The sequence below is a fragment of the Accipiter gentilis genome, chromosome 25, assembly GCF_929443795.1.
Source record: "Accipiter gentilis chromosome 25, bAccGen1.1, whole genome shotgun sequence".
NCBI classification, from domain to species: domain Eukaryota; kingdom Metazoa; phylum Chordata; class Aves; order Accipitriformes; family Accipitridae; genus Astur; species Astur gentilis.
The window spans coordinates 22,338,845-22,354,415 of NC_064904.1; the positions used below are offsets into that span (position 1 = coordinate 22,338,845).

The 15,571-nt window shown below is 37.1% G+C and overlaps 1 protein-coding gene across 1 annotated transcript in view; it reads right to left on the reverse strand.

Annotated features, from left to right (window-relative positions):
* Window positions 1-15,571, reverse strand: part of FANCM (FA complementation group M) — a 78,536-nt gene that overhangs the window by 32,797 nt on the left and 30,168 nt on the right. Inside the window, exons 7-11 of the mRNA XM_049828455.1 lie at window positions 13,764-13,892; window positions 13,220-13,321; window positions 8,282-8,475; window positions 7,364-7,570; window positions 3,938-4,172 (exon numbers count right to left, since the gene is read on the reverse strand). Of these exons, the coding sequence (XP_049684412.1) occupies window positions 3,938-4,172; window positions 7,364-7,570; window positions 8,282-8,475; window positions 13,220-13,321; window positions 13,764-13,892 (867 nt within the window). The remainder of the gene's footprint in view (window positions 1-3,937; window positions 4,173-7,363; window positions 7,571-8,281; window positions 8,476-13,219; window positions 13,322-13,763; window positions 13,893-15,571) is intronic.

The window sequence follows — 15,571 nt, forward strand, 5'->3', positions numbered from 1 at the left end:
GCAAGTTTTTAGATAGGAAAAAGTGGGCACCAGCAAAAAACTTTGTAGACAAACAGATCTAGTTTGGGTTCCCTCTTGCTCTTGAAGATGATTGTCCTGACAGTGTACCAGAACTTTCCTGAGCAGCTCAGGTGATGAACTGTTGCCATCCAGACATGTCCAGGGAAACACCAAGAACAACAGATGACTTAGTTCTCTGTGTTACAGCTCTGGAGGACAACTCCTTCTGACAAAGACAAGAGGATCTTGCAATACCATCTGCCCAAGTAATAGATGGTGCAACACTATACAGGTATGAAGGCCTCCAGCAGCTGGCAAAATTTGGTAACAGATACTTCCCGAAGCTCTGGGCCTTCTTTTTCTGAGTATAAACTGTCCCTCTTCTCACTATGAAGAAAGCTGCTGGTGCAAAAGAAACTTCAACTGTCCAAAGGTTTTGCTGGTTTACTTAAGAAATTATTCACTGCCAGCACAGAATACTGCTTCCTTTACCAGAAGTGTGTGTATGTGGGAGAGGGAAGTGGACAGGGGAGAATTACAGGGAAAGCAACAAGCACAATATTGCTGTTGAAGTTACTTTTGGCCAGTAAAATTGATATTAATGCTCCCATACAAAGCACAAGCAGCTTGTTTGGGGCAGGCATGACTAGAGAAGAAGATACAATTGGTATTTCGGAGAAACCATGTCACTGGCTAAAAAAAATAACTCAAAATAGGTGTAGCTGAGGTAAGCTGAAAAAAAACCCACCACCTTATTAGGAAAATTTTGTGTAGCTATCATCCTGAAAACAATGAAAGGTGTAACCCACAACACAGGTATTGTCAGGACAAAAAATATGAATTCAAGAAAGTAAAGTACATGTGCATAAATACATCCTTGATTAACTGTTTTTTTTCAAAGAAAATAAACACTGAAAACAGCAGTCTTCTGCAGTATTTCCATAGTTTTCTGACAACCACTCAAGAAGGAAATGTGTATTATTACGCATGTTTAATTCAAATAGGAGATGAACTCAGAAAATTTATCAGCCATCCAAGTACATTAGAAGGCATGGGCAACTGGAAAGGCATGAAAAACCCCACAAAGGTCTAAAGACTAAAGAAGGCATTGGTATATTTTAGAAAAAGACAGTAAAAGAAGTTCGCATCAGTTAGATAAAAACAGCAATTAAAGAAATAATGTGAAATTGTAAAATCAAACAAAAAACACAGCTATGGACAACTCAAAATTGATACAATCTGAAAAGGGGGGAGTAGAGTGATTGTGAAGAACCAGGAGAAGAATTAACAAAGTGAGATTTCACCTAGATAAATGCAATGCAAAAAGAAGAACAAATTATTGATAGCTTAAAATGACATTCAGCTACCAGGAACAACAGGTACAGGAAGAGCACATTTTAATGCATGTTAGCTATTTTTTGCCATGCCTGTTGTGGTTTCATACCTCTCAGAGTGGGGAGATTGGCAGAGAACTTGCAAAGATAATAATGTTAGAGATGATCATACAGATCTTTCAGCACTTTCACCTTTTCAATTATCTTGTGGGATAGTTATTCACATTTTATAAAGTAAAAAAAGATGAGTATAAAACACATGAGCTGTCTCCAAAGATATCTGTTCAGAGATTTTGTGTCCAATGAGTCCAAGCCAATTTAAGTGCAAAACTATTTTTTCTTAAATGTTTTTTGATTTTACTGCACTTACTAGTATGCTACTCAATTTCAGCAAGCTCTTTAAAAAACAAAACAAAAAACAAAACCAGAGAGAAAAGAATCTCAGATCAGAAGAAACAGTATGAGAGGACTGCCAAGTAATGGGATTTTCACTCTTGTTGCTGTGCTTTTTCAAGAAAAGCTCATACAACTGAAGAACACAGTTAGTGATAGGGCAAGACAAGAATACGGTGTCCTGCTTCTGGTATTGACAAACAGATAAAGTTTATGAAACAGGTTCTGAAGTGGAAAGATAGTGCAAAATTAATAGAAATTGAATCAACTTAAGAAGAACAATTTAATTTTGACAAGAAAAGGAGGAGAATGCTTGAAATTACTACAATACTTCTGCCCACGATACTGCAATTTCTGTACACATGTATTCTTCCATGGATAAACCTGAAGATCAACTGAACCTCAAGAACAAATGAAAAGTAAGAGAGCATAAGTAAGAATGCACACAGCTTATTCATCACTGCTAGCTTTTTCAATTTTCTAATGTGGAAGGGAGCACTGAAATAAGGAGAGGAGAAAATGCAAAAAATAAAGGTCTTTCTCGTCTTTTTGAGATTTATCTTAAATATCATTAAAATCAGAAACAGCCACTTGCTTCATACAGTAATGAAGGGAACTTCAACACATAAAGCTGGTGCTCAATAACTCGTGCTCATCTAACACTTGTTTGCAAGATGGGCAGTCAATCATGTTCATCTTCAGCAACTGAGAGACCTCCATGCACACTATGTACTTCAACTGTGGCAGCTGCTAACCTATTTCACACAAAAGGAACCTGGTAATTACAGCCTTTGAAGTGCTATTCCCTCAGCAGGAAATATGTTCAGCATATTATCTTCTTTATGCACTTACTGCCTCTCATTTCTATTTTCTAGGACAGGCTTCCAAATGTTCCAAAATGATTATTTACTTCCATGTTTTGCTCTGCTTATTTTCTTGCAAGCTGTGTCTGTTTATTCCATCTTTGGTTTTCCTCACTGGCCACCACCTGGGTTGTGCACAAAACCCAGATAAGCATGCCTTACAGAAGGCTCCAGAGGCATAAGGGGAAATGTCATGATCAGGAGCATCATCACAACTGTGTCGCAGCTGTGTCTGCAGCACATGCATACTTACAGTCTGGGCTGACAATGGCGTGTCCAGATTGCTCTACTGATACTAATTCTTCCCCATTACATTTCTACCCTGCAAAATGGGAGATAGTATGAACTGTTTTGGAGGCCAAAGGGGAAGCTGATTTTTTTCTGCCTGATTTCATAGCTTGCTTCCCCTTTCTACAGTCAGCCTTTTGTTTGCCCTGGATGGTGTGTGGAAAGAGATCAGATGTAGATTTTGATAGTAAGAATTTTTGTAATCAAAAGCATTTTGTAAAACACTAACTCTAACTACTCAGATACTGAAATACAAAGTTTCCCAAGGTCTTCAGGAGTTTCTTCTTTCAAGAAGTTGCTATTGGTCTTTACAGAAGGCACTTAACCAAAGAGATCGAGCATGACAGTTTCCAAGTATTTACAAAACTTAGCTCTTTCTTCCTATCTTATAATTTTGTTCAGTTTACTGAGCATTTCGGTGCTATGTAACTGCATCAGCTAAAGAGCCATTTCTCTTTTTAGATTAGTTTTCCTCCAAGGGTGTGTGCAATTCATGAATATCCTACCCTTGATTTCTCTTTTTCCGCTCCTCAAATTCCTTTAGTTTTCAAGCATTTCTATTTTATTGTCATTTACAAAGGTACAAGACATACTTTTCTTGTATTAATAAAAACATAAAGCCTGACTGTTAAAGCTCAAAACGAGATTTTGTATAGAAATATCACTAAACATTTAAGTGACAATTATGCCACCTGACATAGGTATATCAGAAGTCTTCACAAGACATCATTAACATTTGCCCCTTCTGTTTGTAGCTGGAGTTTCTGACCTTCAGTCATTGACTCCATAAGAAGCTCTATGGAGAAAGATGAAACAAATGTCTGATTTGAAGTACGGATATTTGAGGACAAAACTGTGATGTGAGGTTGTTAAAAGAAAAGGATGAGGAATCAAAGGCACAGTCAGCACAGTATCACAGTCAAAAGGCTGCAGCTGACAGAAATTATACTTTTGCTAGAGACCCCAAAACTCATGAGCATGCAGTTTTGATATGCTGTAATATAGCAACATGAGATAGCAGCTTACTCAGTGCTTAGAAAAACACCATAATCCTCTTACCAGTGACATAGGAAAAGAGAGCAGATTTATGCTGTAGGGAACTAGACCTTCTCTCTTTGGAAAGCATTCTTGAACTGCTTGGTTCATATTTTTCAGCAGTAATAAACATTTTATGCAACTTTGGATTTATGCCTTCTGGAATCATACGTGGGCTACGCTGGTAGAAATGAAGCATTTTGTTTCCTGAAATAGCTTTGTGGATGCTCCTTTTGTTAGACTGGCTTTGATTGTAAGTCTGTAAAAGAGAAGACAAGTCATATGTTGTTGCATTGTTTTTTCACAACTTGATCAAATGTAAAAGAACACCTGAGTGTCTGTGGGGTTTCACATTATTTTATGTTCCACCATCAAGGTGTTTTTTGTTTTCTTTTTTCTTCTCTTCCCAAAACACAACTAAAAATATGAAGCAAGGCCCTGAGAGCCAACCATATTCCCTCTTCTGTGAATATCATCAGTTAGGTCAATGTGACTGCTTGTTCTTGAACTGCAAGTTCAAGACTTGCAGTATGGCTCCACATTATGGTAACCAGAGCAGAGAGGGGAAAGGAACAGAAGGACACAGATGAGAACAACAAAGCAATAACGTTGCATTGAAAATCTGATAATGTATACATTAAAACATAGCTACTAAGCTCTTTTTTTTCTTTTTTTAAAGAGCTTCCATACTAAAATATCTAAGTCAAATTAAATTTGAATTATCACTGTTTTCTGCCTAGGTAAAACATTCAAAGCAAATGTGACAAAAAGCAAGGAAGTATCAAAGAAGTGATTGCTCTTTAAGTTGCAAACAATACAAAATGTAAAACAATGTACAGCTTTTTACACTCTGTAAATAGATCAGAAGCAGGCACAGCACTTGAGAGACAAAGAAATACAGCCCTTGCCTGGGGGAATTTACAATCTGCAATAGACACAGGTGTGATGTAAATTGGATTACATCAGAAACAAAGAAAAGAGGTCAAGCAAAAAAAAAGGCATAATATTATTTGTTGATGTCATACATGCTCCAAGACCTTTTAATTACACTCCATTTTTATTGTGCAACACAGAAACCAAGACAAAGATGGACAAACTAAGGGAAGAAACTGGTCCCCCTCTGAGTATTTCTTATTCTAATACCCTTCTCCAAGTCTCTGTGACAGGTCACCGATGGAGACACCATGCCCAGTTAGGCAGACTAAGTGCTCCGAGTATGACAGTATGGCAGTATGTGTTCTTTTGAGAGAGATGATCTCTGGAAGCCAGGATTAGAGGAGATGGACACAAAAAGATGCTTTCTGAATATAACTGGAAGAGGTTAACGGCTAGCTTTATTATACCGTCCCTCAGGCATTCCAATAAATATCTTTTAATTCTAGAACAGGCAAAAAGGTCTTTATATGAAAAAAAAAAATTGTATTACCAAATTCATTGCTTAACAGAATTGTTACTTTGCTGTTACTGAGACAGTATGTTCCTTTTCCTTTGTTTCACGGAGAGTGTCAGCTTGGCCTGACAGGAGCCTGAGAGGCTGTGAACTCCCTTGTGCCCTTCTCTTTGTACCAGTTTAAATTTGCAGCTAACAGCTCCCTTCCAGGCTGATGCACATGCAGCTGAGCTGTCACAAGACATTAAAAAACCCAAATCAAAACACAGCACATCTTGGAATACGGCCAAACTAGAAAGGTGGAAGATTCATAAGCCAAACGCTCAGGGAACCCAGGGCATTAGCAGGGTGCAACTGTGTGACGTGCGGTGCAGTGCTGAGACGCAGTGCGCTTCCACATGGGACAGCTGAACTGGGTGAGGAAACACGTGGGGAGGTGAGGACCAGAACAGAGTAATAAACACTTCTGTAACAGAAATCCCTGTCAAACATTGAGTTTCCAGACCTGCATTTACCAATTTTTTTCTAATAAAAGTCCTTCAAAAGTTTATAATTGACTTGAAGTGGTTTGATTTTTTAAAAAAGAAAAACAAATTCCCACAAATTAATATGAGACCTTTAATTACTTAGCTGCAAGTTATGTGACGGGGAAGAATCTCCGCATTAACAGATCTGGAACGAGACTGAATCAAAAAAAAAAAACAACAAACCAAAAACCCCCAAAACCCCACAACAAACCCAAGCAAAACCAACCAAAGGCAATATTGTTCAGCAATTAAATTTATTTCAGTATCTCAAAACAAACCAACAAAATTACATAAAAATTACTATCCTACCTGGGGAAGGTTTTGCTTCAAAGATTTCTGAGAAAATCTGAAGAACCCAGTAATCCAACTACTTAAGGTAAACTACAAGGAATTTAAGGGACGATTTTAATATCCCATTACAGAGCAGGGCTTTCAGTAGTAACCAGTCTTCATAAGCAGCATGAGAAAATATCTATTTACAAATACTGTTTGCTTTTATAATTTTTAAATTTCATCCCTTCAAAGCAGCTTTTTTCCTCAGGCAGGATTCTTTGGACCCTCATTTAGAATTAAATCCTTGCTACCTACAAAGTTAAACCAGAGGCACAACATTGACCGGAATAAATGAAATAATAGCAAGATTCTGAAATTTTGCGTTTACAACTAGCTTACACAGATCTCGAACTTCTCTGTCATGAAACCTGATCCAACTCAGAACCAACCTCACAAGTAAACAAAGCCAGCAAAGAACATCATCAATTTTCAGCCTGAACAGTGAGGTGCGCCCTAAAAATGCCTTGCATTCAAACAGGGGTTACACAAAGAGACTGTAAAGATGCAGGTTCCTGTCACTCTGCAACCAATCTCACCGACAAGTGATGTCAGTGGGGACTGCCTTACCTCCTCCCACCTGAACCCTACCCCGCCAGCTTCCTTGGATCAGACCTAGCAATGGTGCAGCTGCAGGATGAAGCTGGGCAGAGTGCAGGTACAGCTGAAGATCAGTTCCCCTGGCTCACAACTCACGGCTTAGATTTCCACTGGTACATTAGTTTCCCAAGGGGCAGCCTGCACTCAGAGATGATTAATTATACTCTGAGTTGAATGCTGAGGTTCAGGAATTTAGCAAAAGTAGATTTCCACTTAAGCTGATCTCTTCAGACCTCATACGCAAGTGTGCTACCACTAAGCACTTGTCTGAAAGCACAGTGTCGTCAGCAATTCAGAGTGAGATGCTTCCAGTCCTCCCGCCCTCAGAGATTCATCCCTATCTCTTCCACATTGTTCTGTACCCTTGCCAAAACCCGTGTATTTTCTGAGTTTCAGTTTATCGTTTACAAAGTAACTGTTATTAAGAACAGGGCTTGAAGCCCTTCACATTGAGAAAGGGCACATATTTCTAGGATATTGTGGGCTATATTACTTTCCTGCAGGGACAGTTAAAATGTTGCTAGGAGTGCTCAGGATTGCACAGTACCCTGTAACAGACTAAACAACTCTGTTTTGCCAGAGAGAAGAAAGCTACATACTCACCCGTTCCTCCCGCCCTTCGGCAAGGATGACAACGATCCTGCCTTGACGCCTGCGCCCCGTTCGACCCATCCTCTGCACAAGGCGAATTGGACTTTTCTGAGCGTCAAAGCAGATGATGAGATCAACTTCTCCAATGTCTAAGCCTTCTTCCCCAACACAGGTAGAGACCAGAGTGTTATACCCACCTTCACGAAAGCGTTTTACCACCTGAATAAATGATTAAAATTAGATTTAACAGGTTAGCCAGAAGGCCCCTTATACACACTTTGCAGTTTTTCTAGGCTCAAACAGAAGTTGAAAAAATTAATTTATACCATAAAACTACTTTCTGAATTTGTCAACTACTATATTGTGATCAAATACCATGCACAAATGTTATCAACATCAACATAACAACTCTTCAGTTCTGAAACAAAGTTAAAAAAAGCACACCTTATTCTGACTCCAACCATGGCACTCTTCTAAATTGATCTTCCCAACTTTGCAATTAATTTTTTTAATTTTTTTTTTTTGAGGGGGGGGGGAAGGGGGGGAAGCATTTGGGTTTTTTTCTGGTTTTTTGTTGGTTTGTTTGTTTAAACTTTGTTAAATCAAAATTTAAGGAGATATCTTATTTTTTTCTACCTACAAGAAAAAAAAAAATAATCCCTGAAGCAAGTATTTATTTGCCCAGATTTTCAAATACATAAAAGTTAGCAGCTGTTAATATAATGTAAATGTATAAAATATTTCTACTACATTCTGTTCAGTGAGTATAATTTTGGATGCTCTAAAAGCAATTGAACTACATATGAATGTACTAATGATGCTTTGAAGTTCAGTCACTGCCATACAACCTGTATCAATACTCAAGTAGTTATTTTCACAATTAATACTCTTTATCACTATTTCCTAATACAAATCTCATCTTTTGTTTACCTCAAGTTGTTCCTTTTGTGTGAAGCCTTTTGTGCTCTTTCCTGTGGAGTGGCCAACAAATGTCATTACTCTAACAACTGGACTGAGCCGGGAAAGCATTTCTGCAATTTCTTGCACGCTATCTCGAAATGATGAGAAGATCATCACTCTGGTATCCACAGCGTCCACAGATGTGCTTTCATTCGTGATTTGATCTATTTAATTTTAAAAAGCCAGAAGAGCATTTTTATGCATGATTTTAAAATAACTACCAATAAAAAAGGAGAGGTCATCCCACAAACTATACATTCACAGCTCTCATCTCACTTAATGGGAAGATTTTTTCAAAGACATTTTGTTTAAAAAAAAATTCATTAAAAAAAAAATCTAAGTAAATGAATAAATAAACAAATAAATAAATAAACAAACAGCAGAGAAAACTGACAATTAGTAGCCTCTCAGCCTATTTAGACCAACCTCCTAGAAAATGTTCCAAGATATACCTGCTCAAACAATTCCTCTTTGGAATCAAAGCAGTATTCTAATTTTGGAGAATTTACACCAACTATGGCAAGAATGTATTATATCTGAGATACCTTTACTAATGCTACTTTGAAAATTTCAGGTTTGATGGCAAGCATATTGAAATAAAGTTTAAGATGCCTTCTTCCAAAGATCCTACAATGTGACATCTAAATCTGCCACTTAAATGCCCAGAGTCAGATGAGGTTAGCAATACAAAACACTGTTACCATTAGTCTAGGATTCAGGGTGGTGGAATTAGAGATGTATATTAACTTTCTATGATTTGTTGTAGCAAGTTGTCTCTAGTTCTACTGCTTAGGATCCTCATGACAGCAGAAATGTGCAAAACCTCCCCTTAACAGCATAATCTGTTACTTCTGAATGATCTGTCATCACAACTGGTTATATCTCTCATTTCAATAGCATAGATAGCCTTTCCCTTTTCAAAGAAAAGAGAAAAATAATTGCATCGATACACGGTTTCTTAGCAAGGCGCCTTTGACCAAAACAATGTTTCTTATGTTATACCATCACAGATTTTGTCTTCTGGATACTCAACTTTTTTTTTTTTTTTTTTTTTTTTTTTTACCAAAACATATAAAGGTATCTGCCTTCATGAGCACAAGCGAAAGCTGCCTAAGCAACATGCAAGTCTTGAACAGTCAGCTGCTGTTTATCCTATCCAAACGCTAAACCAACATGCCCATTACTGCATGCTACAAAGTAAAAACCTAGTATGCTAGAAAAGAGAATCCCTAAAAGGATATAATGAATAACTGAAATTGGCACAGCTTGCATGCATTACCTAGACATACCCTTCAGATGAAATCAAATAGATTTCCAGGAATAAAGATCTCCTCTTTTACACAATTCTCCACAAAGCACCTTTATCTCACTAAAAGAAATGTTAGACAAGGAATTAAAATTCTCAAAACTGAATGTGTAGAAAGCTATTTCCCGGAACATACAAAGAACAGTCAGTTGGTGCTTGATAACAGTTTCATGCTATGCCTGTAATTCCAGTCTCAAGCTGTTTCTTGAAGTTAAAGCATTAAGTGTAACAGATCAGTGTCTATCTATCTATCTATCTTTCTGACCAGCTATCAGAAATTCCAGTTTAGTTTTCAGTTGTGCATATCTACATGCAGAAATGGTTTCAGCAGCTTAAGTCAAAAAGGAGAAGCTGAAGCTAACCATCTTGGCCATTTGTTTTTAAGATGAGCCCTGAATTCACAGGTAGATTATGAAGATGGCTGCCTCTGGTCAAAACAAATTTCACTCTCGAGGCTGAGAGCCAAGGAGGTTAGACAAGAGGATCTCCAGAGGTCCCTTCTAACTAGTCGAAATTATTCTATAATATTCTACTGCACTGTTTCAGTAAATTGCAGGAAACATGGGAGGTCATCTGTCAAGTACAGAAACCAGTCCCCAGCGAAGGCCTAGAAACAAAATGGTGAATATGATTCAATATTTTTAGCTAGAAACCAGACAATTGCAACACTGATATAATGTGTTCTACATAATTTGCCATCCTGAGCAGACCGACAAACTATATATTTCAGAATAAGTGCAGGTTGGATATATCTTACTTACCTGAGTTCATATTATTCTCCTCCACTAACTTTATACTGAATAACATTATTCTATATCTATTTTTAGCATATTCTCATAACTTGAATAGCAGTAATGCTCAGTGGCATCTGTCCCTGTACTGTAAAAAATGTTATACTGCTGCCATTACCTCCTTGACCTTATCCAAAATGAGACTTAGAAAATTCAAGACATTAGCAGCCCATAATCAATCTGACAAGTAATCCAGGTATGGAAGATTAGCTGGGAGAAGCTCATTATGCTGAGCCAACATTTCTTAAGGGCTGTCCAGAATGTTATCTTGCACTTATCCAAATTGCTGGTAAGTGCATTTTGCAAAGCAGGGGCAATAGCTACATGGTTGGGAAGCTCAAACTTAACCTGGTTGAACACTAGTTAGAAATGTTCAGAGTTTGCACAGGCAACTTGGCACTACTCCCACAAGTCCTCATATGAGAGGTTTCATCTCAAATGGAGGAAAAAGAGCTAGTGTTGTTCCTGATATGGCTAATGACAGATTATTAATATTCTCCTTTTCTGTCTCAAATGTAGGGCTTTTCAAGGAAAATGCTTTGCAGAAGAAGTTATTCGTTTTAAAAATTACACAGGCACGAACACAGTAAATTATGATTTAGGGTAGTTCAGTAATGCATAATTGGAACAAGGCAGAGTTAAGTTCAGGGGGTTTATTTGCTTCTGGGTTTTTTCCCTAGAGATAATACACACTTGCATGAGTTCTTGAAACAAATGCTGAATGTATTTTCCACTGCTCGCATAATGATTTAGGCTTTTATTTCAGAGCCTTCTGATGGAGCAATGATACATGCGATTATGTCTGGAATCTTAATAAGTACTCAAGTTTTTATTGACAGACTCATGACAAATTCTTGTCTGGAGGAGTAAGAAATCAGGACATGGGTGTGTACTCTATTCAGTCAGAGTCCAAACCCAGAATTTAGGGTGTAGTTGCTTGTGTACGTGTGAATGTAGAGTTTACTTGCAAGAAACAGGGAGTAAGGGTAGAAATACAGGTTTTGGGTTATTGCTCAAAAGGTAGCATCAGAGGCACTATGACACAGTGAATAATAAGGCAAATAAATAAAATCAGTGTCTCACTATTTCCATCAACTGCCCAGTGCATTTGGGTTGGAGATGCATAAGCTTAGAAGACACAATCTGGAGCTTACTACATTCCCTAAATTACTAGAATGCCTGCAACTTTGTGATCAGACTGCAAATTGTAAAGTGCTTTCTGGCCTTGCTTTATACACAAAGATTTCAGGACTTGCTTTCAATTTGACTATATGCATCTAGAGAAGAACTGTGTTCAGGACACTGCTTTATACTCCCCATGGCCTTGCCTTGCATGTTAGTCACGAGGATAAAGGAGGTTCCAGGGATAAGGAGGAAAGAAGTCCAGCAAGAAAACCTAACATAGCTAGCTCAAGTTATGACTAGATATTCTACCATAGCTCACCAATTATGCTAGAAAAGATTACATATTTCTTCTTGCACGGTTACTGTAATTTTGTATTTATAATGGGAAAGACTTACAATTGATGCCTACTCTTCTGAGTTCACACACACAGACACAAAACAAAATCAAAACACTTGAATATTAATTACCTGTTAGTAATATTAACAGACATGTCTGACCAACATTGCAAGGAAAAACATATCTGATGGGATTCATATGACAGCAAAATCCATGCAAAAGAAGATGGAAGAATATTAAGCATGAAACTTAGTTAAAGGAACTCTAGTACAGAATACAGAATTTGAAAACAAAAGGCAATAGCTTAGACAGATGTGTTACAGGAAACAAGACAGAGGCATGGAGGGAGGCAGGGAGGACAGAGAGAAGTGTGGATGGAAGGAAGGGGGGAGAAGAAACGTAATTTGATTAAATGCATTTAGACATATTATAAACTAACAAAACCAGACATGATGAAACTTGAAGTTGCCTGCTAGAAAGTAGCAGTCACTTAAAGTGTATTCTGAGAATCAAGCCTCTAATATAAAACAAACAAACAAACAAAACCAAAAAAACCCAAACAAAAAAAAAACAACACCAAAAAAAAAAACCCAAAAAAACCACAAAATGGAATGGCAAATCAGAAATTATCCGAACTTCACAGAGCACAAAGATCCAAACAGACTAGGAAAAAAGTGAAGAAGTTGAAAAAAAAAAAAAAATTAAAATTGTTACTAATGTCATCATTCCAAAAGCAACAACTGGATCAAGAAGCTGAAACTTCCTAAAGCCAGAAATGTCTGAATGATTCAGAATATTTTGTTGCTTAATCTCATGCTACTGTGGGACATATTTTTGATCTCCCTTTCAGTCAAGATGAAAAAGAATGAGAGAAAGATGAATGTAATTGAAGGTTTTAAACTTCAAATCGATGCCTCAGAGTTTGCCATTCTTCAGAACAGGCTGGATATCAAAACTTTTATCTTTAAGCTCCATAAATATTTTGCATATAACGTTGCAGGAGGTAATGGTAGCACTGCACTGAGAGATGGTTTCCAGAACAAATTCTGTGACTATGAAGATCAAGAGACATAGTAGCACTAGGAATGAGTTTACTATCACTGTTTTACTAAACTGTTAGAACAGTTTATATCAAATTAATAATGATAACTTACAGAATGTTTTTTCTTCAAGAAATATTATGGTATAGTCCTTCTAAAGAGGACTTTTCCACACAGAAGATATACAAACATACAAAACAATAAAGAAGCACTTGAACAAATTAGGAAATAAATCAGTAGGATATTACTTGTTTTCATCCTCGGGTTCAACTGTTCAGATACTTTTTCTTTTGAGTTGTTAGTACTTACCAGAACATCCTTTTTTCCAGGATTTGAAGTGTTCTATTACAATTTCCTCCAATTTCCTTAATTTTGGATGGCTGTAGATAAATTCCTTTTTATTTTCAAACACTGAAAAGGAAATAAAGCAATTAAAGATGTAAGTAAAACCAAAAATTAATTCTCCAAGTCAGACATACAAATTCCTGACACTAGTTCTAATTGCATTCACCTAAAAAAATTAGTAGATTACTTACAGAAGCACATTTGTTAAACCCAGTTTTTGAGCAAGTGTTGTTACTGTCACACTCTAAAAGATATATAGTCAAACAGTAATATTTTAACCTTCCATTTTAAATCAAATTAAAAACTTCAAACATACCTTCTTTGAAGGTAGCTAAAACCAGCTAGAGAAGATAGATAGATAAGAGTCTGAGGAAAAAATCTGGCATAAAGAATACTAGCCAAGTATATCACAATGAATAGCTTCCTGCATCTACAAACTATGTAGAGCTATCTACTGTTTCATTTAAACAGAAAGTAAATATTCTGTCCCTAAAAGGGAAATACTTACCTGTTTTACTCTTGTAAACATTTCCATTCAGTGAAGCCAGAGATGTGTCTGAAAACATGTCTCTAAGCTGCTGATATAGTTTCATGAAGTCCTCATTACGACCAAGTTCATTCTTCGTACGGGTTAACCCTTTGTAAAAAGTTGAAATACCTTAGTATTTAATCTCTGGAGTGAATATAATTTTTGCTATCCAAAAGACAAGCTTTCTCAAAAGTAGCAAGCTCCTTTCAAGAGCTACAAAATACACGCTAGCTTTAGGAAACGTAATAAACATTGTTCAGCATCAGTATTTTTTCAGGGAAGATGCCATTATGGAATTTAAACATGAAAACATAGATTTAAACATGAAAAACATATGTGTAGACAGAAGCCTGGTCCTGTGGGTAAACAAAAAAGTTTTACATCAACCATTTAGCACCAAAAGCCATTCAATCTAAAAATGATGAGAGTGGTAAGACACTGGAACAGGTTGCCCAGAGAAGTCACAGACACCCCATCACAGGAAGTGTTCAAGGTCAGGTTGGATGGGGCTTTGAACAACCTGATCTAATTTAAGATGTCCCTGCTCATTACAGGGTGGGGGTGGGCTAGATGGTCTTGAAAGGTCCCTTCCAACCCAAACCATACTATGAGTCTGGGATTCCACGAAATGCTGCCAGTTACTCAAAGAGAAGGGAACCTAGACTAAAAGCTAAAATTAATAAGTTTCTTGAATGATTTTATGTCAATGTTGAAAAGAATTTTGGTCTACTCAAACCAGAAACTAAACTTACCAGAACACCAGTACAGAAGACCTATTTATTAGAACTACCTTCCATCAGTCATTTTTCAATAGCAGACAGGGATTTAAGGAATCTGAGAAACTAGGAAATACACAAAATGCTCTCCAGTGACTAGGTCTAACAGCAGTATACCACCAGAAATGTAAAAATCTGCACACACTAAAGTAATAAATTGTAAAAATGTCAAAAGCACAAAATTAATGAGCAATTATTAGCACATGCATACTCTAAAAATATGTTCTATAGATACTCTGTAACATGAAGCATGCACTGTACATTTTTGGTTCAGACATAGGATGAAGCAGTGTCATTTTAATTAAGCAGTGCTGTAGGCGAACTAGCTTTTGTAAGTTACCACACAGTTGCACAGCTAAGTGTAAATCAAAACAAAGCAGGAAACCCGAGAACCACATCATGGGGTAATCTGAACAGCTGGAACCTTCCCCTCCCACATCCAGTGTTTAAAAGAAATTTGCAGTTGGACTGACATTGCTATGTTGAAATTTGTCCCCTCAAAAAAAGATGTCAGTGCCAAACCAGGTCTTCCAGATAGCAGTGACGACCCAACAGGTCTAAAAATGACTGTGGAGACTTACAGAAGACTCACAATAGTCAGTGATAGAATTAGGAAATAAACTGAGGCCAGAAGAGAAAACATTATTGAATCACTGTATGAATTCATGCTCTATCCACATCTGGAATAGTGTGCACAGTTCTCATCCTCTCCTTTTCTCAAATGAGAAGAGGTACAGAGAAACTCAATAACAACTTTATACTTTGCTTAGTGAGCATGGAAAATGTTGCACAGCTGGAATAGAACTTCTAGTGTGATGTGTCTAAATCTGACGCTTAAAACTCATGCACATGAGTTTCGCTATGGTGGGAGGAATTGCTTTATAAGACCAAACGATTTCTCAGTTTAAATTGTTTAATGGTTATTCTCTGTCTCTCCAGAGATATTACTGCCACTTACTCTGAGTTCTCTGTGCCTTATTGTTTTTAGAACTGCTACCATATAAACACATT